This window comes from Phocoena phocoena, chromosome 9 (assembly GCF_963924675.1).
Source record: "Phocoena phocoena chromosome 9, mPhoPho1.1, whole genome shotgun sequence".
Classification (NCBI taxonomy): Eukaryota; Metazoa; Chordata; class Mammalia; order Artiodactyla; family Phocoenidae; genus Phocoena; species Phocoena phocoena.
The window spans coordinates 37964588-37988621 of record NC_089227.1 but is presented as its reverse complement, the minus strand read 5'-3'; the positions used below and the strand labels follow the sequence as shown (position 1 = coordinate 37988621).

Here is a 24034-nt window from a genome sequence, read left to right as displayed (position 1 = left end):
TATGGTACTGGCACAAAAACAGAAATATAGATCTATGGAAAAGGATAGAAAGCCCAGAGATAAACCCACACACACATGGTCACCTTATCTTTTAAAAGGGGGCAAAAATATACAATGGAGAAAAGACAGCCTCTTCAATAAGTGGTGCTGGGAAAACTGGACAGCTACATGTAAAAGAATGAAATTAGAACACTCCCTAACACCTTATACAAAAATAAACTCAAAATGGATTAAAGACCTAAATGTAAGGCCAGGCACTATAAAACTCTTAGAGGAAAAAATAGGCAGAACACTCTAGGACATAAATCACAGTAAGAATCTTTTAGACCCGCCTCCTAGAGAAATGGAAATAAAAACAAAAATAAACAAATGGGACCTAATGAAACTTAAAAGCTTTTGTACAGTCAAGGAAACCATAAACAAGACGAAAAGACAACCCTCAGAATGGGAGAAAATATTTGTAAACAAAACAACAGACAAAGGGTTAATATCCAAAATATACAAGCAGCTCATGCAGCTGAATATCAAAAAAAACAAACAACCCAATCCATAAATGGGCAGAAGATATAAATAGACATTTCTCAAAAGAAGATATAAAGATTGCCAACAAACACGTGAAAGGATGCTCAACATCACTAATCATTACAGAATGCAAATCAAAACTACAGTGAGGTATCACCTCACACTGGTCAGATGGCCATCATCAAAAGATCTACAAACAGTAAATGCTGGAGAGGGTGTCGAGAAGAGGGAATCCTCTTGCACTGTTGGAGGGAATGTAAATTGATACAGCCACTATGGAGAACAATATGGAGGTTCCTTAAAAAACTAAAAATAGAACTACCATATGACCCAGCCATCCCACTACTGGGCACATACCCTGAGAAAACCATAATTCAAAAAGAGACATGTTCCACAATGTTCATTGCAGCTCTATTTACAATAGCCAGGACATGGAAGCAACCTAAGTGTCCATCATCAGATAAATGGATAAAGAAGATGTGGCACATATATACAATGGAATATTACTCAGCCATAAAAAGAAATGAAATTGAACTATTTGTAGTGAGGTAGATGGACCTAGAGTCTGTCATACAGAGTAAAGTAAGTCAGAAAGGGAAAACCAAATACTATATGCCAACACATATATATGGAATCTAAAAAAAAAAATAATGGTTCTGATGAACCTTGCAGCAGGACAGGAATAAAGATGCAGACGTAGAGAATGGACTTGAGGACATGGGGAGGGGGAAGGGTAAGCTGGGACGAAGTTGGAGAGTAGCACTGATATATATACACTACCAAATGTAAAATAGATAGCTAGTGGGAAGCAGCTGCAGAGCACAGGGAGATCAGCTCGGTGCTTTGTGACCACCTAGAGGGGTGGGATAGGGAGGGTGGGAGGGAGATGCAAGAGGGAGGGGATATGGGGATATATGTAAACATATAGCTGACTCACTTTGTTATACAGCAGAAACTAACATAACAGGTAAAGCAATTATACTCCTATAAAGATGTTAAAAAAAGAAAAATGAAGGGTGATAATTTTTAAAAAAAGGGCTTCCCTTGTGGCACAGTGGTTAAGAATCCGCCTGCCAGTGTAGGGGACACGTTTTTTGTTTGTTTGTTTGTTTGTTTGTTTTTAACAAAACAGTGTAGTCTGTGAACTCTAACCAATAAAGCAAGAAAAGTAAATAAATAACATAAATACAGGAAAGAAAGAAATAAAAGGCCATAAAATCATACATGGGAGACATCCTAGAGAATTTTAGTTTACAACTTGTACAAACAATTCTTCCTATAAAGATATAGTAATCTATAAAGTGAGGGATTTGTATAAGAGGAGACAAATAAATCAATGAAAGAGAAGACTAAAATTAGATTCAACCACATATATGGTCAATTTCTTTTCAACAAAGAACCCAAATAACTCAATGGATAAAAGAAAGTCTCCACAACAAATAGTCCTGGAGTAAGAGGATGTGTGCATAGAGATAATGAATTTTGACCCCTACCAAATGCCATTCACAAAAATTTGTTCCAATATTACAGATCCAAAGAGAAAATTAAAGTTCAAAAACTTCCAAAAGAAATCCTAAGATAATTTATTTGAAAGTCTGTGATAGTCAAATATTTCTTAGAGAAAATACAACGAAAGTAACCATAAAATTTTTAAATGATAAATTAATCTTCAAAATTTCTTTTCATGAAAAGTCATCAGGAAGAAAATAAAAAGGCATGCTACAAGCTGAGGGAACATATTTAAAATACATATATTTGACATTGATTTATATCTAGAATCTATAAAGAATTTCAACAAATCAATTAGGCAAACAACTTAATAAAAAATAAGAGTTTGAACAGACAATTAGTTAAAGCAAATGTATCACTGTCCAATAAATACATGTAATACTGTTCAACATCATTAGTTATTAGGGAAGTATTGCCACCAAAAGATAGCTCTTAACCCACATTAGACTGGGTAAAATTAATGTTAACATTGCATTGTAATCCTATCTGCCAGCCATCCCAAATATCCCTCCCCTGGGAAAACAGTTGGCTACCCACGTGTATTTCTAGAGTCATTTTAGGCATATGTGAACATATAAAACATAGAGTTGTTTTCTTTTTTAACATATAAATATTAGTATACACTATACCCTGTTACGTAACTTGATTTATTTGGAGATCTGTCCATATTAGTACATAAACAGATCACTCATGTTTGTAACTGAAAATAATGTTCCATGTAGAAGCTTCAGTTCAACACTATAAAAGTCATCGAATCATATGGTTCAAATCTTCAATACCATGTAATTATTTTTATATTTCTCTGCTCAAGCATCATCTGATATGTATATTTGTTATTTCTTAATCTAATATGTATTAATCTCTAAAAAGTAGGGCAAAAGCATGATAATATATATTTTTTCTTTTAAAAAGGTTAAGTCTTCTCCTCACTCCAGTTCTTTATATCACTTGCTCCTCTCTCCAGAAGCAGCCACTGCTACAAATCTCTTGGCTCTACTTCCTGAGTGGTTCTGTTATTAGTAAACAAATGGTAGTATGCTGTCTAGAATAATTAATGCAATTAAGTACAGAGCTGTAAAAATTTTAGAAATGTACTCACAGCTAATGTATAATTTAAAATTCCAAGAATCAAACCTCAATTTCAGAAGGTATGCTCTCACTTCTGTGCCGCTGAACTGTAGTAACTATACGCATATAGTACTTGCAAAAGTCTAAAGTACAACACAAGTGAGAGCCTCTAATGCATTGCTTTCAAGTTAGAATGAAGCCATATGGAGCTTCCGAGCTTAAAAGAAATGTCTGACCACTGGCTTTCCTCTACTCCCCATTTACTTCTTAGGATAGAACTCAAGCCCTGGCTCATGGACTTCTCGGAGGGCCACAGGAAAAGGCGAAAGTTACTTAGGCACCATTATTCTGTACCCGGACTAATACCAGACCCAACACATGGCATGACCTGGAGCAGAGCTGCTATAAAAATGTATTTCTCCTTTAACCCCTCCATGTAAATCATCAGAAAGCTTCCCTCCACTGATTTAAACAAATTTGTGTTTGACCTCTAGAGTCAGAATTGGCCTCAACAACTCTTTCAGATGGTTGTAGTATTGACCGTTTGATGTATGTCAGCTACCATAAAATGCAATACTATTTCATGACAGATCTTCAAATAATGCCACATACATCCAAAGTCATGGTAACAGTCTCTATTCCAAGTAAATCAGTAGCATGAAATACTGCAGATTAATGAAATAATGCACTTTGTTGTATCAGGCTTTGGCATCTAATGCAGCTGTGATTTGTGGTAGTGTTCAACCAGTTGCAACACCTGTCAGCATGCTTCCTCTAGAACTTCAAAAGGCTTCCGATAAATACCAAATGCTTGAAAGGGTTCTAATGTGCATAAGTAAGAACTTTTCAGGGTCTGTGATTTTTGGTATTTAACAACCAGATCAATATGATAGTTCATAAAACAATCAGTTGCTTAATGATCTATCTGCAAACGTTCAAGTCTGACAATTTGAAATACCACAGAAGACCCAAGAAATTATATTTGTTCACTTTTCTGGAAGAAAAAACTTATTGAACACTCTTTAAATAAAACCTAAACTCTAAAACTAGAGAAAGGTTTCCAATCAAAAGATATTTAGATAATTTCTTTAAGCATTAAATGTTTTTCAAGGAGTTTTCAAGCAGTTTCCACCGATTGATATATATATGTATATGTAAATTTAAATGTGTAAACATTATATATCTTATATAATTAAATATTGTTCGTTATATAACAAGAAATTATATTATACATATAAATTATTATAACTAGTATATATTAAATATATAAACAAAATATTCACAAATATATACATATATAAAAATTTATATCTCTAAATTGAAATGAATTTCAACATCTTTATGTTTAATAAACTGTAATACAGGAAGATATTGTATTGAGTACAGTATTAAAACATTTTGGTACTTAACAGTTCAAAAATTATTTTATTTAATTGAGACCAACTGGCCTCATTGCTTCTTATAAACGTTGCAATATATATTCAGTAAAAAGGAATAAAAATGAACACATGTTTCTCCTTAAAGAAGGCAAACAAAGGTTTTTCTTACACAATAAATCAGCTGCTAGTGGATTTCTAGGACATTGCTTTAGGCTATTTAGGTATAAAACTTAAGAAAAAAAATTACCTCTGTGTGGATCCAAAACTGGTAGAGGAGATTGAACTGAAGATGAACAGCATAGACTGAAGGTGGTATGAAGAGGGCCAGTGGAGAGTAGAATATCTGAAAGATTAAAACATTATAAATTTGCACATAGGACTTCTCAACATAACATACACTATCACTAATGATTCAATATTTTGAGTCTATCCTTCAGCAAATATGCCTTATTTTTAGCAAATATATCTTATTCTGTACATTTTATTGCCATGTTTGACCTTGCAACATTAATTTTTCCACATGATGCTAAAGTTATAGACATGTTGGAGCTAAGTCCACTGGACTTCTATTTCACATTTAATATTGTCTTGTTAACAAAGCATACAATGTACGTTATTTCCTTAATCTTGAAAAGGTTGGGTGTATTTCCTGGAAGTAAAGAGGTTTCTTAATATATACAAAAATACACACTTTCTTTAAGTAAAAGAAATGTAGGAGCATGTGCCTTTATACCTTGACAGCTCCTAGACACTGTATTATTATGGCATTCTGAGTAACGAAATGCAATTATAGTAAAAGATAGTAACTTCATATGAGAAGGGGAAAGAATACATTTTCCCTTTTAAATTTTACTTTATTATTTTGTGGTTGACAATATCTCCTGATTTTTTTTCAAAGTCAGTAAAGAAGGAGCTATGATACTGTGCCATTGTGGAAACAAGTTTTGAAGGTCCCTACTTCCTAACAGACGGAAATGCCTCTGCCTTGGGAAAACAACTTATTCGTAGACCACTGGTTAGAATCAACGAGTAAGCAGAATCTGCTGTGTTCTCCCAATGACTTTGATCCCCAAGAGTGGTTTCATGTTGTAAGAAAACTTTTTATTAAATGAAAAACTAAACAACAAAATAGGAAGAAAAAGAATCAGACTTCGACTTTACATTTTGGGGTTTATAAAGTTAATATTTCCAAAAGATGAGATATTTTAAAAACATGTTTTCAGAATACTACAATTTTATTTCTGAATTATTTTAAAGCTTTTGTTCCCAATTAGGCCAAACATCATTTCAACAACGTTTAGTAATGAGGATATATTTGAAATCAGACATTTCCATAAATTCTTATAGCATTTGTTTCGAACTTTAAGTCATGAAAAATCTCAGCTGTCATCAAAACAGGATCAGTTTCATTATTTATAAATTCATTATTAAGCAATGGATTAGATTAGTGAACAACAAAAGAACACTGGGCTCTTACTCAAGACATTCCCTTTTAAGCCTTCATTCTATTACAGAATGGCTCTGCAATATTTACAAATTTCTTAAACTTCTCTAGGCTCCAGGTTCCCCAAATGACTGGTGAAGGAGAAGACCATCTGAAATCTAGCCATCTTTTTAGTTCCAAAAAATCTCTAATATTGTGATTTGATTTGAGAATGTATTAATATAGTTCTCTTACAATAGGTGAAAAAAATATTTGAAACACATATATGACCAATGATTTAAGTATTTTAAGTTAACAATATTTTGGAAACTTTGAGATGTAAATAAAAATATAGAACAAACTTATCTTGATGCTTAATAAGTAGTTATCTCTGGAAAAGGAGTTCATACAAGATGACTATTTATAGTTCATTATAATTCCTCAAAGTGTGAAGAAATAGTCCTTCGAGATAACAACAGCTATTATGGAAAAGGGTGTTCTATCATCAGATAAACTGTGAAGAGTTGAGAAAGGCAAGTGAACTTTCTTTACCATAGAAATTCTCAGAGACTTTATCATGCTAGTACAAACCACAAGCCTGTTAGCCCATAGAACACTTTCTTAAGGAATTTCCCATAAGATTTCCTAAAAACGTATTTGATGAACCATGTTGTTGAACTGGAAGAATCAGTATTCTAATATGACCATATTACCCAAGGCAATATACAGATTCAATGCAATCTTTATCAAATTACGAATGGTATTTTTCACAAAACTGGAACAAAAAGTTTTTTAATTTGCATGGAAGCACAAAAGACCCCAAAGAGCCAAAACAAGCTTGAGAAAGAAGAATGGAGCTGGAGGAACCATGCTGCCTGACTTCAAACTATACTACAAAACAACAGTAATCAAAACGGTATGGTACTGGCACAAAACCAAACACATAGATCAATGGAACAGGTTAGAAAACCCAGAAATAAACGCACACACTTACACTCAATTAATCTATGACAAAGAAGGCAAGAATATATAATGGAGAAAAGACAGTCTCTTCAATAACTGGTACTGGGAAAACTGGACAGCTACATGTAAAAGAATAAAATTAGAACATATTCTAACACCATATACAAAAATAATCTTCAGATGGATTAATGACCCAAATGTAAGACTTGATACTATAAAATTCCTAGAGGAAAACATAGGCAGAACACTCTCTGACATAAATTGCACCAATATTTTTTTGAATCCACCTCCTAGAGTAATGGAAACAAAAGCAAAAATAAACAATGGGACCTAATTAAACTTAAAAGCTTTTGCAGAGCAAAGGAAACCATAAACAAAAAGATAACATATGGAATGGAAGAAAATATTTGCAAATGATGCTACTGCCAAGGGCTTAATTTCAAAAATATACAAACAGTTCAATATCGAAAAAAAATCAAATCAAAAAATGGGCAGAAACAGACATTTCTCCAAAGAAGACATCCAGATGGCCAACAGGCACCTGAAAAGATGCTCAACATTGCTAATTATTAGAGAAATGCAAATCAAAACTACAATGAGGTACGGCCTCACACTGCTTAGAATGACCATCATAAAAAACTCTAAAAATAATCAGTGCTGGAGAGGGTGTGGAGAAAAGGGAACCCTCCTACTCTGTCGGTGAGAATGTAAAGTGGTGCAGCCACTGTGGAGAACAGTATGGAGGTTCCTTAAAAAGTAAAAATAGAGTTACCATATGATCCAGTAATCCCACTCCTGGGCATATAGCTGAAGAGAACTCTAATTTGAAAGATCCATACACCTCAATGTTCACAGCAGCACTATTTATAATAGCCAAGACATGGAAGCAACCTAAATGTCCATCGACAGATGAATGGATAAAGAAGATGTGGTATCTTGATACAATGCAATATTACTCAGCCATTAAAAAAGAATGAAATAATGCCATTGGCAGCAACATGGATGGACCTAGAGATTATCATACTAAGTAAAGTAAGTCAAACAGAGAAAGACAAATATCATATGATATCACTTATATGTGGAACAAAAAATGTGATACAAATGAATTTATTTACAAAACAGAAATCGACTCATAGGCATGGAAAACAAACATAATTACCAAAGGGAAAGGGGGAGGGGGTTTGGATAAATTGGGATATTGGGATTAACAGATACACACTACTATATATAAATTAGATAAACAACAAGGATCTACTTTAGCACAGGGAACTATATTCGATATCTTGTAATAACCTATAATGGGGAAGAATGTGGAAAAGTATCTATATATGTGGATATATATATATATACTCATATGTATATATACACATATGTATATTTAACTGAATCACTTTGCTATACACCTGAAACGTTATAAATCAACTATACTTCAATTTTTAAAAACTGATGAAATAATGTCTCAAATCTTACAAATCAGTAAATATAATGATGAACTTACAATTAGAAAAATGAACTCAACATAAATTACAAAAAATAACATTTCTAATAAGAAATAAAGATATATGTCAGGGAGTAAGTCACATGAATCATATTAAAATTAATTTCTTGTGATTAATATAATACTATAAAAAGAGTCTAATGATACAATTAAGGTTCCAATTTCTAAAATTGAAATCAGCTTAGTAAATGTCATCTAGTTCTGAGAATTCTTATCTTCTTCTCTACTTCCAAATCCTATACAGTTTTAAAAACTGGTTTAAATGCCACTTCCATCATAAAGCTTCAGATGGTACTAATTTGTCAGAAGAAATTTCTCCTTCCTCAAACTTAAACTCTTAGTACCTGGGCCAGAGGATATTATACTGTTTCCCGGATATATCCATTTCTGCCGTGCATTCAAACCCATATTATTCTGACTGCAAGGCTCTTTTGCCTTAAATTACACTATCTACCTTAGGTTATTTTATTATTTTTTGATAGAGGTCATATATAATAGGGTCATGAAGGAGAGAAACAACACAAATCTGTATGTGTGAGGAGAGAATAAAGATAGGTCTAGAGGTGACCTTAGGCTAATGGGGAGGAGATGAGTGGGTTTTATTCTGTTCATCAAGTAAATGGGGCAGGCAGGGGTTGTATGAGGAAGCATCATGAAGGAAAAAGCAACATGGCCTTGAGGGGGGAACCGTGAGTATTCTGGCACTGCAGAAGCCATTAGAGAATGGGCAAGAGATTGGGGGGAACCATGGAATTCATGGATAGATCTTAAGGAGTCTGTGAACCCCCTGGATAGGACTATAATAAAGTGTGAACTTGTATGTATGGGGGAAATGTGTGATTTTCTAAAGAAACAATCTATAGCTTTCATCAGGAAGGCTCTGGGGAATCTGTGGCTCACCATAGCCAAACAAAAACAAAAGATAATTTAGACATTGGTCAAACCAGAGAGGGAGCATTTTAACGCCATTCTAAGGAGATTGGATTTATCCTAGGCCAGGAGGGAGTAGTTAATGTGTGAGTTTTCAGCTTGTAAGAAATATAAAAGTGGTATGAAATCCTATTTGTATAGCCCAGTGAAAAATTATGCACATTCACCACAGCAGCAGCCATGGGAATGGAGAGGCAGAATATACACAAGAGACCAATGGATTTGGTAACTATTTAAACATAGGAAATGAGAGAAACAGAGGAGAATTAGAAGACACCCAGATATCTGGCTTGTGTGAAGGGTGATGTTGTTCACCAAGATGATGAACAGGAGGAAGAGGAGATTCATAAAGTTCATCTTAGGGTATACTGTGTTGAAGCCCTTGAGGAATATTCCAAGAAAGCTGTCGAGGAAGCAAATATGTCCCGAAAATATCAACTGAACCAAAAAACGACACTGGATTTGCAGCTATGGATCGGTGGAGCAGTAGGCCTGGAATGCAAACCTCAGTAAGTTGAAGAATCATTCAAAGGAGGTGATGAAACAGAGGTAGGTTTGATTTACTTCTCTCTTTCTCCAAGAACAAGGAAGGAGAGAGCTGGAGGTACTTCTTGAATAGAACATATGGATGAGGGAGGAGATATTGGGTGTGTGTGTGTGTGTGTGTGTTTTAATGTGAGAGACATGAATATATTTATGGTATACTCAGAAGGAGCCAGTTGAGAGGAAGAGGGACAAATGCTAGGAGTCATTGACAGGACAAAGTCCAACAGAGGAACACAGTAGGACCAATGTCACCAATCTAAGGATTAGACCTACTGAAGAGAGGTGAACATTTTCTGCAAAACTAGAGGTAAAGTATATGCAGTAGGTCCTTGTTGGTTATCTATGAACCTAAATGGGAAAAGAACTTGAAAAAGAATAGATACATGTATATGTATAACTGAATCACTTTGCTGTATGCCTGAAACAAACACAACATTGTTAATCAACTATACTCCAATATAATATAAAATTTTTTAAATTAAATTAAATTAAGAATTTTTTAAAGTATATGTACTTGTGAATTCACAAATCTTAATGAAAATATCTGAACAGAAATAGAGAGAGGGAAAACCAGAAAAACTAATTTCTCTGTGAAGTTTTAAATTCATTTATTGGCTGACAAACAGGGGCAACAGTGGAAAGATCTTGAGGAGACAGAGGAATTTTAGAAAGGCTTCTCCCAGGTAGGGGAGAGGCTCATGTTTATGGCTTGGTTAGCAGCACTGACAGCTCATTTGGGTTTGGAAGCCATTCGTGGAGGGGCATGAAACTCCCAGCTGGTGATGGAGGACACCCATGGTGCTCAGCAAGCTGGGTGTGGGAGTGAAGCAGGTGAGTGACCAGATTCAAGCAAGGCTTGGGGACTTAAGGGCAGATGTAGCAGAAGGAGGTAGCCTGTGTTTGCTAGCATCATGGGCATTAAGCATCTTAGGTTAGATGAAGTAGGAAGGAAAGCCACGAGGAATGACAAGGTGGGAGAAAAAGCAGGGGTTGACAGAGGAGAGCTGTTCATGAATAAGCTGTAAGCAAAATGGCTGAAGCTCAAGGGTATAATTACTTTGAAAGAAATATTTTTTAAAAAATCTTTTGAGCTCCAGATTCATGTCTACTTTATTTTAATAAAGTAGTTTAACCTGACTAATAGCTGCACTTCTATGATTCTTGTTTATTTCTGTAATACTTTACAGACATTTTCCTTGAGAATTGAGAAACTAAAGATTGAATAATTCCTTAAGTCTGTGATTAGCAATGACAGAGAGCCAATACCTCTGACTGCAGATAGAGTACTCATCTCCGTCCTTAAAATGCATCTACTTAAATTGTTATGTTTGGAGAAAGTGCTTGTGTTTCCACTTAGAAAGTCTTCTTTAAGAAATCTGGGCCCACCCTTCTGTTCCCACTTCTGTGCTTTTAGCCATTTCCCCTTTTCCCCATTCCGCCTTCTTATACATCCTGTATTCTAGCCATACTCATACTGTGATGGGTTGAATTATGTCCCCTGAAAAGGTAAGATTTGGACACAGAGACAGACATGAACCCAGGAGAAACTTCAGTGAAGAGGGAGGCAGCAATCGGAGTGATACATCTACAACACTAGGAACACCAAAAAATACCAGCAAACCACAAGAAGCTGTAGATCTGATGCTTCCTCACAGCCCTCAGAAGGAACCAATCCTGCCGATACCTTGATCTTAGATTTCTAGCCTCCAGAACTGTGAGACAATGCACTTCAGGTGTTCTAAGTCACAGTGCTTGGTACTTTGTTAGGGCAGTTCTAAGAAAATAATACACATACCATACATGTTACTTGCCATTCCCTACGTTTATAATATTTGTTCATAATTTTGTGTTTTCACAGACATTCTCCTTCTACATAATGTTCCACTTACAACCATATTCATGGCAAAATTTTTTTCTTCTTACAGATTGGGCTCAAGCCTCGTTTCTTCTGTGATGCTTCACTTGACCCTCCTTGGTTCTCAGAGCAGACATCTCTCTCTAAATCCTTAACAATTTGTATTACAATGGTTGTAGACTTGATTGAATCCCTCCAAGGAAAGCAATCACCTTAAGAACAAAAGCTCATGTCTTACTTCTCTTCATATCCCCAACCTCTGCCACCAGGAAGACCTCTGTCAGTCAAAAGTGTATACAGAAAAAAACAGGAGTGGATGCGTTTCTCAAAACAAGAAAAATAACATGTAAAGGGAGTGTTTTAGCCACTTGAACATTTTTTTTAAATGCCAATAAGATAATGCTGTTTTATGTAGAGGTCTTCACTATGATACCCCTTATTTATCCTTCATTATAAGGACTACAAGTGACTATCAGATTTCTGTAAAGAAAAATATCAAAAATCAGGGGAAAATTTTATTTTTACCAAATTTAAAAATGGCTTGGTAAGCACCAGAATAGTTCCATTTTGCTGATCTGTGCTAGAATCAAGGATCTAAAACTGGTCAACACACAAACTGGCAAAGTGCTTCTTTTATTTAATGTATGGACATAAACTTTGTCTTACTAATGTCTTTGAATGGAGGTTGAGGGTGGTGAAGGGATACCTTGGAGTTCTGAGGCAAGGTCCTGAGAGAAGTTTTGTTTTTTTTTACTTCATGGGAGGCTCAAGGCATGTTTTCCTTCTGTGACATAAGAGTTGTGAGAATTTTATCCCCACTGCATTTGACTGCATTACATCAAAGTTGTTAGTTTTTTGTGTCTTTATTTGTTCGCATTTATCTTTAAACTCCAACTCCCATATATTGAAAAATAGTCTTTGCTTATGTAGTTTGGCAGAGAGTATGTCATTATAAAAAGATCTGAGATTTCACTAAAAGTTCCTCTGCGGTTTTATGTGTAATATAAAAACAATATTATACATGTGAATCATACTTCATATAGTTCAAAGAATTTAAAGAATTTACACACATTATTTAAGGTGATCTTCCAATAACAATATGAGAAGGCAGAGCAAATATTAATGCCTAATTTCATGTTCAAAATCACTGAGATTTATTAGGCTCAAAAATAATATCATCATACATTTACATATTCCCTAACTTATAGATATAAAGGTTTTCACAAATTGGTATTTTAACTGTATGTCTTTCCTCTGATACTGGTTAAAATTTACTTATTTTTAGATTGCTAATATGCTCTAAACATATTTTACTAATTCTTGTAATACTGATAATAACAACCTAAAAAACAAGTACCTCTGACAGATACTACAGAGCTAAAAAAAAATTACATAACCCAGTCATTTAAACTGTTTATCATTTTTTACTGCTTTTAAAAGAAATACCTACTGAAATGTAGATAGCGTACTATTTCCCATTCAATAGCTTCATATGTCATGCAAATATGTTAAAATATATTTTATTCCAAAAAATAATTAAGTTACTCACGCTGTGCTCTAATTTTTTGAGGATCTGTTAGATCATAAACATTTAAATGAACGACAGATTTAAATTATTTCACATACTGGTCTTACCCTAGGTAACTAAGAAAAATAATTTCTTTGACAACTTTTAAACTTTTTGCTTCATTCATTCATGTTATGTGCATTTATTAAGCACTGACTGCATGAGGCACTTTATACATGCTAAGTATGTAACGGTGAAAAAATAGAAGTAGGTTCATTTCCTTCAAAGTTTACATGCTGGTGTGAAAGACAACAATGCAAATAAGTATTATAATAGAACATGCAAGGCTTTATGGGAGGACAGAAAGAAAAAAAAAAAGTGACCTGGGGGAAGTTAGGAAGGTGGCTGTAAAAGAGAAATGAATTGAATCTTGAAGGATATAACAATCAGAGGTAAAGCATAAATAACTTTCTAGGCAGAGATAACTGTATGTTCAAAAAAATATCAAGGCATTGTGTCATGGTAGATTTAGAGAATTGAAAATTAATTGTTAAACTGGATGGGGTGACAATGGGGGAAGGTGGAAGATGAGATTGGAAACAGGTTGGATCAGGTTTAGACCAGCTCTGCCTGTGATAAGGACTCTATGTATGAGGTTCCTTTCTAACAACAATAAAGGAGTTTAGCTTGTTCAGAGCTGACATTTTGGAAAATGAGTGTTGGATTGAGAGATTAAGAATGGAAACCTAGCTACCTTAGAACAACAGCCAGTTTAACAATTGCATGGCTGAATCATTGTTCTTTATGATACTCTAGGGGGTTCCAGGAATCAATGTCTATTGCTAATGGCTAGATCTAAGTTGTTTTTTTCTAGAGTTGGTATATGATCTACAGTGGCTCTGAGTTTGAAAATGCAGGTATGGACATGTAGTTCTACCTTTTAATGAACTATTTATTTTATAATAGATTTATAATTGCAAAAGGGTTGCAAAGATAATATAGGAAGTTGCCACATTACCTCCCCTGCTCCCCCCAGACTCTCTATTGTTAACATATTACTAAGCTGCATTGAAACAACTAAGGAAGTGACAGTGGTACATTACATTTTTTTTTTTTGCGGTACGCGGGCCTCTCAATGTTGTGGCCTCTCCCGTTGCGGAGCACAGGCTCTGGATGCGCACGCTCAGCGGCCATGGCTCACGGGCCCAGCCGCTCCGCCTCATGTGGGATCTTCCCGGACCGGGGCACGAACTCGTGTCCCCTGCATCGGCAGGCGGACTCTCAACCACTGCGCCACCAGGGAAGCCCAGTACATTATTTTTAACTAAACTCCACTAAACTCTACACCTTATTTAGATTTCATTAGTTCTGTTTTTCTTCCCCCCTAATATTCTTTTCCTGCTTTAGGATCCATCTAGGATAAAACATTACATTTAGTTTTGTATCTTATAGTCTCCTCTGATCTGTGACAGTTTCTCAGACATTCTCTGTGTTTCATAACCTTTACACTTTCGAGTACTGGTTAGGTATTTTGTAGAATGTCACTCAATTTGGGTTTGACACAGTTCTTTTCTTATGGTTAAACTGGGGTTATGGGTTTTGGTGACAAAGACCACAGGGGTGAAGGTCCATTCCCATGTGTCCTGTCATAGGGTACATACCAACAGCATATTTTTATCACATCTTATCAAAGGGTACCTGCTACCAATACAACCTGATGATGTAAACTTTGACCTGCGATTTATTGTGTTTGCTAAGTTTCTCCACTCTAAAGTTAAACTTCCACTTCCACCCCACCCTTTGTCCCTTTCCATACTCTATTTTTTGTGAAGGAGTTACTAGAGTCCACACTCAGAGGGCAATGGTAAAGGAGGTATTAACCTCCATTTCCTGGATGGGGGCAGTATCTACATATATAATTTGAAATTCTCTTGAAATTCTTTAGGGGATTTCGTTTCCCATTTATTTGTTCCTATTTATTTATGTATTTAATCATTTATCTATGTCAATGTGGACTGATTTCAAAGATATTTATTTTATATTTTGAATTATAACTTCACACTATGTTATATATTTTGTTGTTCAAATTGTTCCACATTTTGGCCATTGGGAGCTCTTTCAAATTGGCTCCTGTAACCCTTTGACTTATCCCATTCTTTTATTTTTTGAGCACTTCTATAACTATGTTTTGAATATAAAACTGTAGCATTCAGATATTTTATTTATAAAGTTGGAAGAAAATGAGAAGTTAACCTTGACCCTATTATATATTACATAATATTCATGAGTCTAGACACATTTTATTATTTGCAAAGTGGAGAGACTATCATGTTTAAGGCATTATATTAACTAAGATGTATAATAAAAGACTGAAGTAGCAAGCAAAACCATATATTTAATTATTATAATTAATATTAATATATTTAATTATTGTAATTATTATAATTAATTATTATAATTAATTATAATGAATAAGCCTCACTTAAAAAGGTGCTACCAAAAGGGGCAATATAGGGATAGGGGATTAAGAGGTATAAACTATAATTGTACAAAATAAACAAGGATATATTGTACAATACTGTTTTGCTGAAATCCTGCTTTCTGTTTCAAGGTTCGTTGGATTCACTGGCAAAATAAGCACTCATCTCACACAACTGAGCAGACTTAATTAATTTTTTAATAGAAGATTATTTAACTTAATTTCAATATACAGGCATTAGAAGGGGATGAATAAAAGTATTAGAGAGACATAACAGAGTATATATCACCAGATTGGTCCGACACCTACATCCAGATTCAAATAGCAGCTGGGAAGTCCCAAGTAACAGAAAGCTGGAGTCCCAGCTGGGAAGGGTCCCGGGCGGTGCATCCACCCTACAGGTGAGACTTCAGTTTGCCACTCGAAGGAGCCCAGGTTTTAGCACCAGGCCGCATGCTGATAACAATCAACCTACATGCAAGTTTGCAGCTCTGGTTACTGTCATAAATGCCTTGGTCTTAACTCATAAGTCTTGGAATGTTCTTGATCCCCAGGGGCTGGCCAGACCCTCAAGGTGCAAGAAGTCCCAGGACTTACTCTCTATCTTATCTAGTGGTTTACAGTGTGTGCTGGCACCACCCCTTTGGCCTGGGTGTAGCTCAGCAGTTTGGCATGCGGCCAGCTTTAATGTCATTGTCAGGTCAGAGAGAGGCCTAGTGTGGCCTCTGAAGCCTGAACACGACTACTCTACTAGCTTCCCCAACAAATACAGGGAATATAGCCAATATTTTATAATAACTATAAATGAAGTATAACCTTTAAAAATTGTGAATCACTATTCTGTATACCTTAACATATAATATTGTACATTGACTACACTTCAATAAAAAAAATCAATAATTTGGGGAAAAAAAGTTACTCCACTAATTGTAGCTCTTTCAGGATAAGTAATGTTAAATCACCTAAAACTGGATTTAAAAAATGCAAAAAGTATGGTTATAAATTCTCATCTTTAACTACTTTAAACGACAGGCCTGCCACCCTAATTTTCATAGTAATGTCAAAGAAAAGCACTCTGAGCTTAATTTTTCTTTTCATTTCACAAATCAATTTTCTCTCCAAAGACATGACCCATTTATTATTTGTTCTAAAATACATTGTTACCTTAGTAGCTACCAAATTATATGCCTTATATAGCTGTATCGATGAAAAGAATCTTACAAAAGATGCAAAGAAAATGAAGAGACCTGACACTCTGATTTTAATGTCTAGAAAGACCTATCACAGACTGGCAACCATCACGGATCCTGAAACCATCCAAGTTATCTTCTGGCACACTTACAAATATTAACCAAGAATCCAGGCTGATTGACAATCTCTACCTTTCATGTCCCATACTGGAAATCCTCTCTTCCTCCCCATCTCCGCCCCAAATTAACAGCTGTAATGCGTTCCCAATGCTCATTTACTTATTCAGCATATTTTCTGTGTCTTTGGCAAAGTGATAAGAGGTTATAAAGGGAATTTAGTCTCGCAATAAATAGGTGTGAACCTGCATTTCACTTCAATTTTCACTAATCTGTATCTTTGGATGCATTGATACAATAGGGGAAAGGACACAAGCTAGACCAGGATAAAGATGGGAGTAAGATGTCTGGACTGTTCCAACCAACAATGTTCAATACTGGATGATGGGTGGGCTCCCCTGAGATTCATTTTGTAGCTTTAAAAATAGATGATTTAAATATCGTCGTATCTCCCAGGTTTCTTCTACTTCTGAAATCTCTGATGCTCAGATAGAAAATTTTCCTTTGACCATTCCTCAGATAATTAACTCATTAACGACACTGATTTTCCTGGAGCAACTTCCAACATAGCTACATCCCTTGGAGACTTTCTCCCCCAAAATGTAACTACTGGTGGTTTGAGTTAACCTTATGCAAAGAGTAATATACAAATCAGGAGAGAATAAATATTTTTGAGATTATGATTTTAATCAGTCATATAGTCAGCCTATTTTGTATAGGATAATAGCAATTTGTATTAATGCAGCTATTCCTTAAGAAGGGAGAGTGGACAGTATTCTCCTCCCCAGTCAGGAGCCTGTCCTTCCCTCCATTCACTGGACCAGTCTTGAGGTATATACAGCTGTGTAATAGGTAGTATGTTCCTCTACTTTTAACCTTCTAAAGTTCCAGCACAAGCTGGCTATAGAAGATGTGAGGGGGAAATTATCTATCTATCTATCTTTCTTTCTTTTCCATGTATATTGCTTAGAGCTGTGTTATACATTGGATCATGTCACTCTAAAGTTCATGTGTTGAAATCCTATTCCCTAATACCTCAGAATGTGACCTTGTTTGGAAATAGGATCATTGCAGATGTGATTAGTTATGATGTGGTCATAAGGGAGTAGGGTGGGCTCCTAATCCAACATGACTAGTGTCCTTATAAAAAAAGAGAAATTTGAACACAGACACAGGGATACCCCCAGGTGAAGATCAGACTCCCATGGGGAGTGAAGACTGGAGAAGCTAGGAGAAAGGACTTGAACAGCTGCTCCCCTAGAGTCTTCAGAGGGACCATGACCCTGCCAGCACTGGTTTCAAACTTCTGGCCTCCAGAACTGTGAGACAATACAATTCTGTTGCTCTAAACCACCCAGGTTGTGGTACTTTGTTACAACAGGCCTAGGAAATTAATATAAGCTGTAACATAGGTGTATGGTGTGGGGAGCAGGGGGTGGATTTCCTTCAATATCCTTTGCAGCAAATGTATTAGTGCCACCACTGGCTTATCCATTTGTATGGCCTATGCTCCTGTTTGGGTCAGAACACATGCCAGTATATCTTTCTATTGATTATGAAGAATCTGATTTCAAATATGGGACTTTGTCACTTAATGGTTGTGTAATTAACCTCATTGACCTACAGGTACCTGATAATGGTAATACTTGATCTAGCATAGCACGGGGGGCAGGGATCAAAAGATACGACATTAGTGAAAAACGGTACATAGAAGAGAGTTTAGTGTACAGGTTAAGATCTTTGTAGCCAGGTTGAATGAGTTCAAATTCTACTCCTCCCTTTACTAGTTTTGTGACTAAACTATGGACTCAGTTATCATTTTGAAATGAGAGTTGTGCTAGTACCTATGCCTTGAAGTTGTCATGAAAAACAAATGAATTAATACATAAAGAGGTCTTAGATGATTGTCCGGCACACAGAAAATATTCAATAATCGTATCTAATAGAAGTATTATACATGCAAACTATTAAGAACCATACAGATGAACATTTGTATTATTATCATTATAATTTATCATTAGTAAACAGCTATTGATGAATGCACTTATACACTGATAACTCTGACTTTCTAGCTCAAGGTGCATTTTAGCAGCAGTACTTTAGACAGCTCGGAAGAGCTAAAGAGGGACAATCACAGATGAGGTCTGATACCAAGTGGATCAGGTCTGCCCAGGGAATGAGAAGAATCTTACAACTAGAGGCAATTTCTGGTATTCATTAGTCTTGTCATTTCCTTACGTTAAAATACTTTAGAGCCAAACTTTCTGTTGAGCATTGTACTAACTATGCTAATACATAGATAAAAAGAAAAGAATTTCATTAGATTTTACTCAAGCATGTAGAAATGGGAACTGATTTTTTAAAAACTGTTTTTAAAAGTTTGTAATGAAATCTTTGCATATATTTGAATGGAGATACATTGGCTACATGTCACACTCCTTAGTTGACAGCAAATAAAGAACAGCCAGCCACTTTCTCACCGTGAGTTTTGGGGCCTCAAGTAAAAGACTACCATTGGAAAAAACCACTTCCTTCCTGTGTGTCTGGCTTCACAGAGGAGAAGGAAACTTTTTAGTGTCTGGCCTTACAGAGGAGAAACAAGCATTTTTTGTAAAACAGCTTCTATTCATTTACTTGGAGGAAACAGAAACAGTTGCGACTAAATGAAATTATATTATCACCTTTATTCAATTTCATAAACTTACCCAGGAAGTGTACAGTTGGAAGACAGATTGTCTCAGCGCTGTGGATAAGTTATAGTCTTCTGAACTGTGGTGTGTTTGGTGTGCAGCCCACATAATATTAACCTCTGCAAACACACAATTTGAAATGAGCCATGACAATAAGAACAAAGCAATTTTCATTTTCAGTTATGTATGCTGCTCTGTTGAGTGAGGAAGAAAAATCTCGAACATCTCTGAAAAACCTAGCCAATATAATTATAATTAAAATGAGCTGCCTCAAATCATTTCTGGAAGCAGAGATGGTATAAATTACAAAGAAATAAAAAAATTGAAACATAGCCAATCAATATGTATAGTGTATATGATATAATTAAATGCCTTCAGCAAACTGAAATGACTTCCAAACTTTACACTTTCCTAACATATTACAATGTGACAAATCATAAAAGCCAACTGGTAATGTTGTAACAAATACAGTCAATGCCTTGTGATAATTTTTCAGCATGTGATAACATATTTCTAATTAAAGAAGAGTACTCTGATGGGAGAAACTGGTGTATAAATTTTGGAATGAAATATTTCATAATATTCTTCCCTAATGGCTTTTTAAGAAATTTCAAAATCTGTCTATTGGAATAAGAGGCAAAGCAGAATAACATCTGGCCCTAAGATTTAAGGTTTCAGTTTTATTTACAGATATATATTAATAACTAATAGTTACATATAGTTCTTCCCATACCTCACCAAAACAGTATACCATTTCTAAAATTGTCCCAGATAATTGCTGTTTGTCCTCAAAATAAAAAAGAAAATGCAAATTGTTAATCTTCACCGAACATTATGTAAATTGCCCTCGTACTGTCTTGAGATTCATATATACCTAAAGGAGAGTTTCTTGCCTTTTCTACAGCAAATGTGCCACTATAATAACCACCTAAGTATATGGAATTTAAGAAAACAAGCCCACATTTTTCATTTTGCCCTCATTTTTCATTTCCTACCAGAATTACAGATCAAAATGCCATATATTCTGTTTTAGTAAAAGAAAGTATGCTCTTAGCGAAACTAACTTATATTTTGTCCTTTGCTACAAATACACGAGATAGAATTAACCATATGATGTGATAATTGTATCCCTGCCAGTACAGATTAGAAATTTAAAATTTTTTAGGCTTGGATGCATGGGAACTGAACAGTGAACCTAAAAGTGGAAATATTGAGTTATTGGTCTTTGCAGCTGCCATATATTCATAGTTAAAATACATGGCACATGGCAGAACAATTTGTTAGAATTTTTTAAAATAAAAAGCATGGATAAATGGAGATATAGACATAGATACAGTCATTCTGGGTGGACTTCTTCTTGGCCATTCATTTAGGAAATGAAAGGTCTATGGACAATCTATGTAGGGGCTTACCAAATATAATGTGCAAAAGAGTTTTGGTAAACAAATGAGATATAAGAAAGACTTAGTTCTGTGAGAATGAGATTATGAACAGGATTATGAATACATAGCTCTATCAGAAGTCATTTCTATTAAAGTCATATATTTTCAAGTGGGGCAAGTATTCTCACAAACCATCAGTTTATATCTAACTTAGATCCTGACTGGTTTCACATTTTCATCATTCTAATCGTTCCTAGTAATGACCCTGTATTTCTACCCGAGCAATGAAGGAAATTGTTCTTACACAAATGAGAACTACTTCACCATAATGATCTCTAACTTCCCAAGCATAATCTCTGAAATAACCTAGAACCTAAATCTCTGGTTTACTGACTAGCCTATATAGCTATAAAAATAAGAGAGATACAAAGAATCCCATGGCACTTTAAATCTTCAGATGTTGTGTGGAATATTATTAAGAGGTAATAAATTTGATGAATCTCCTAAATCTTTTAAAACTTTTTACAGATTGAACATCTGAAGTAATCTAAACACCATTTTCTCTTTAGAACATACACATTATTGAACATTTCAGAATCTGTCACATAAAAACTTCATTACAAATAAAAACACTACTTTGTTGGGCCTTTCAGGATTTTTATTTTAAAAAATTCATCATAATGTATCCATGTTATGAGTTCACAAGTGGATGAGCTAATCAGATGGGGTTTAATTAGAGGGTAACAATATGCATTGGAACTACCTCCTTATAATCTCCACAGAAGCTAAATGGTGGAACAAAGAATCCATGAGGGTGGAGGTTAAAGACCTGTCTCTATAGTTGTTTTAAAAGCATTTACTTCCTATCACAAACTGTGTGTAACACAAGCCTTCATTCAATGAAGTACAGCTGTGTAAACAGGGTGCAGTAACTGGATCCCACTGCCTTACCTCTGTCACTTTTCAGAATTGGGAAAAACAAGAAGAAATACAGAGGTTTTTTTCACAGACTATATTCAGTTTACTTGAAGTAAATTATTTTCAAAGGTGGTTATAAAAATACATTTTATAGAAAATTGTCCCCACAGTTTTTTAGTAAATAAAATGAGAAAAAGTTAATAGTACATTTATATATATGTTCATCTTCCCTAATACTTGAATTGATGAGTTGTCTGTTCTAAGGAAGAAAACCAAATGTTAAAGAGAAAAAATTGATATTATCACAATAAACTTCTCTCTGTGAAAAAAATTAATAAAATTATAAGTTGTCAACAATAATAATTTTCTTTTTCTATAAGAAAAAATTATTGATTTTCTAAGCATATGATATGTTATTATGGTTTTTTAATTATATTAGAAATAATAATGCTACTTTCCAGTGCCAAAATATAGATTTCTTTAAATATATTTTATTAATACATTGACCAATCATTCAATTTGTTTGGCCAAAATTTAATGTAATATGTGTGTTTGTATGTATGCTATATTCTTGAGTTTGTTACCTTGTTTCTATTTTTTGTAAATTAAGGTACAACTTACATACAGTGAAATCCATCCCTTTTGATATTTAGTTCTATGAGTTTTTACCAAACAAACACCACTGTGTAATCACTGTCACAATCAAGATAAGATATGGAACAGTGCTGATCACCCCTAAAAGTTCCCTGTTCCACTTTGTGTATGGCAGGCTGACTCTACCATGGCTCCCAGATTCAGATGATGAGATTCTGGACTTTGAACTGATAATGTAATGGGATGAAATGTTTAGGACCTTGGGAGAGGTGAGTGTGTTTTGAATGTGAGAGAAATAAGAATCCATGGGATCCAGAGGATTCCTATAGGAGGCAGCCTCTAAGATGGCACCCAGTGATTCTTGCCTACTGGTGTTCAACCCCCTGTATAAACCCACCCCTTGGGTGTGGGCTGGATTTTATGACTCTCTTCTAGTAAATGTAATTTTGGCAAAGGTTATGGGATGTCACTTCTGATATTAGGTTATAAAAAGACTGTGGCTTATGTCTTAGGTGCTTTCTCTTGTACTCTCATGTACTCTGTCTGATCAAAGTCACCTGCTGTGTTGTGAACTGCCCTTTGGAGAAGCACATATGACAGGGGACTAGGAGAGGCCTCAGGTTAACCAGTTAGCAAGGAACTAAGCTCCTCAACCCAAACTCCGCAAGAAACTGAATCCCAACAACAACCATGTAAGTGAGTTTGGAAGCCGATCCACCCCCACTTGAGTCTTCAGATAACACTACAGCCAGCAGACAGCTTAACTGCTTAACTACAGCCTCATGAAAGACCTTGAGCCAGAAGAACTGATCCAAGCTGTGCACTGATTTCTGACCTACAGAAGCCGTGAGACAAGCCACGGATGTGTTACGAAGCAGTAGAAAATTAATACTGTGGTCAATTCTCCTTGACCTCATTCTCAGTCCCTAGTATCCACTGATTTGGTTTCTTTCCCTTGCATAAGGCATCACAGATTCCTCCATTTTGCTGTGTTTTTCAGTAGTTTGTTCCCTTTTTTGCTGAGTAGTATTGCATTTGTATGGATGTACCACAGTTTTTGTTTTGTTTTGTTTTGTTTTGATCCACTTAGTAGTTGAACATTTCAAGTGTTTCCAGTATTGGGCAATTACAAATAAAGCATCTATACATTTTCTAGTATAGTTTTCATGTGAACATAAGTTTCATTTCACTTTGGCACATACTCAGGAGTGAAATTACTGAACTGTATGGGATGTTTACATTAGGTTGTCAAAAACTGTCAAAACGTTTTCCAAACTGACCGTGCCGTTTTGTATTACCACCAGCAGTATATGAGAGTTAAATCTGCTACACATCTCTGACAGCACTTGACATTATTAATTTTATTTTCATTTATTTATATAACATTCTAATAGGTGTGTATTATTATCACATTGAAATTTTAATTTGCTTCTCTGCAATAGCGAATGACAATGATTACCTCTC

The 24034-nt window shown here is 35.1% G+C and overlaps 1 protein-coding gene across 1 annotated transcript in view; it reads right to left on the bottom strand.

Moving 5' to 3' along the window:
- AGMO (alkylglycerol monooxygenase) overlaps positions 1–24034 on the bottom strand; it is a 331081-nt gene that overhangs the window by 204074 nt on the left and 102973 nt on the right. Inside the window, exons 4-5 of the mRNA XM_065884138.1 lie at positions 19692–19795; positions 4726–4821 (exon numbers count right to left, since the gene is read on the bottom strand). Coding sequence (XP_065740210.1) covers positions 4726–4821; positions 19692–19795 — 200 coding nt within the window. The remainder of the gene's footprint in view (positions 1–4725; positions 4822–19691; positions 19796–24034) is intronic.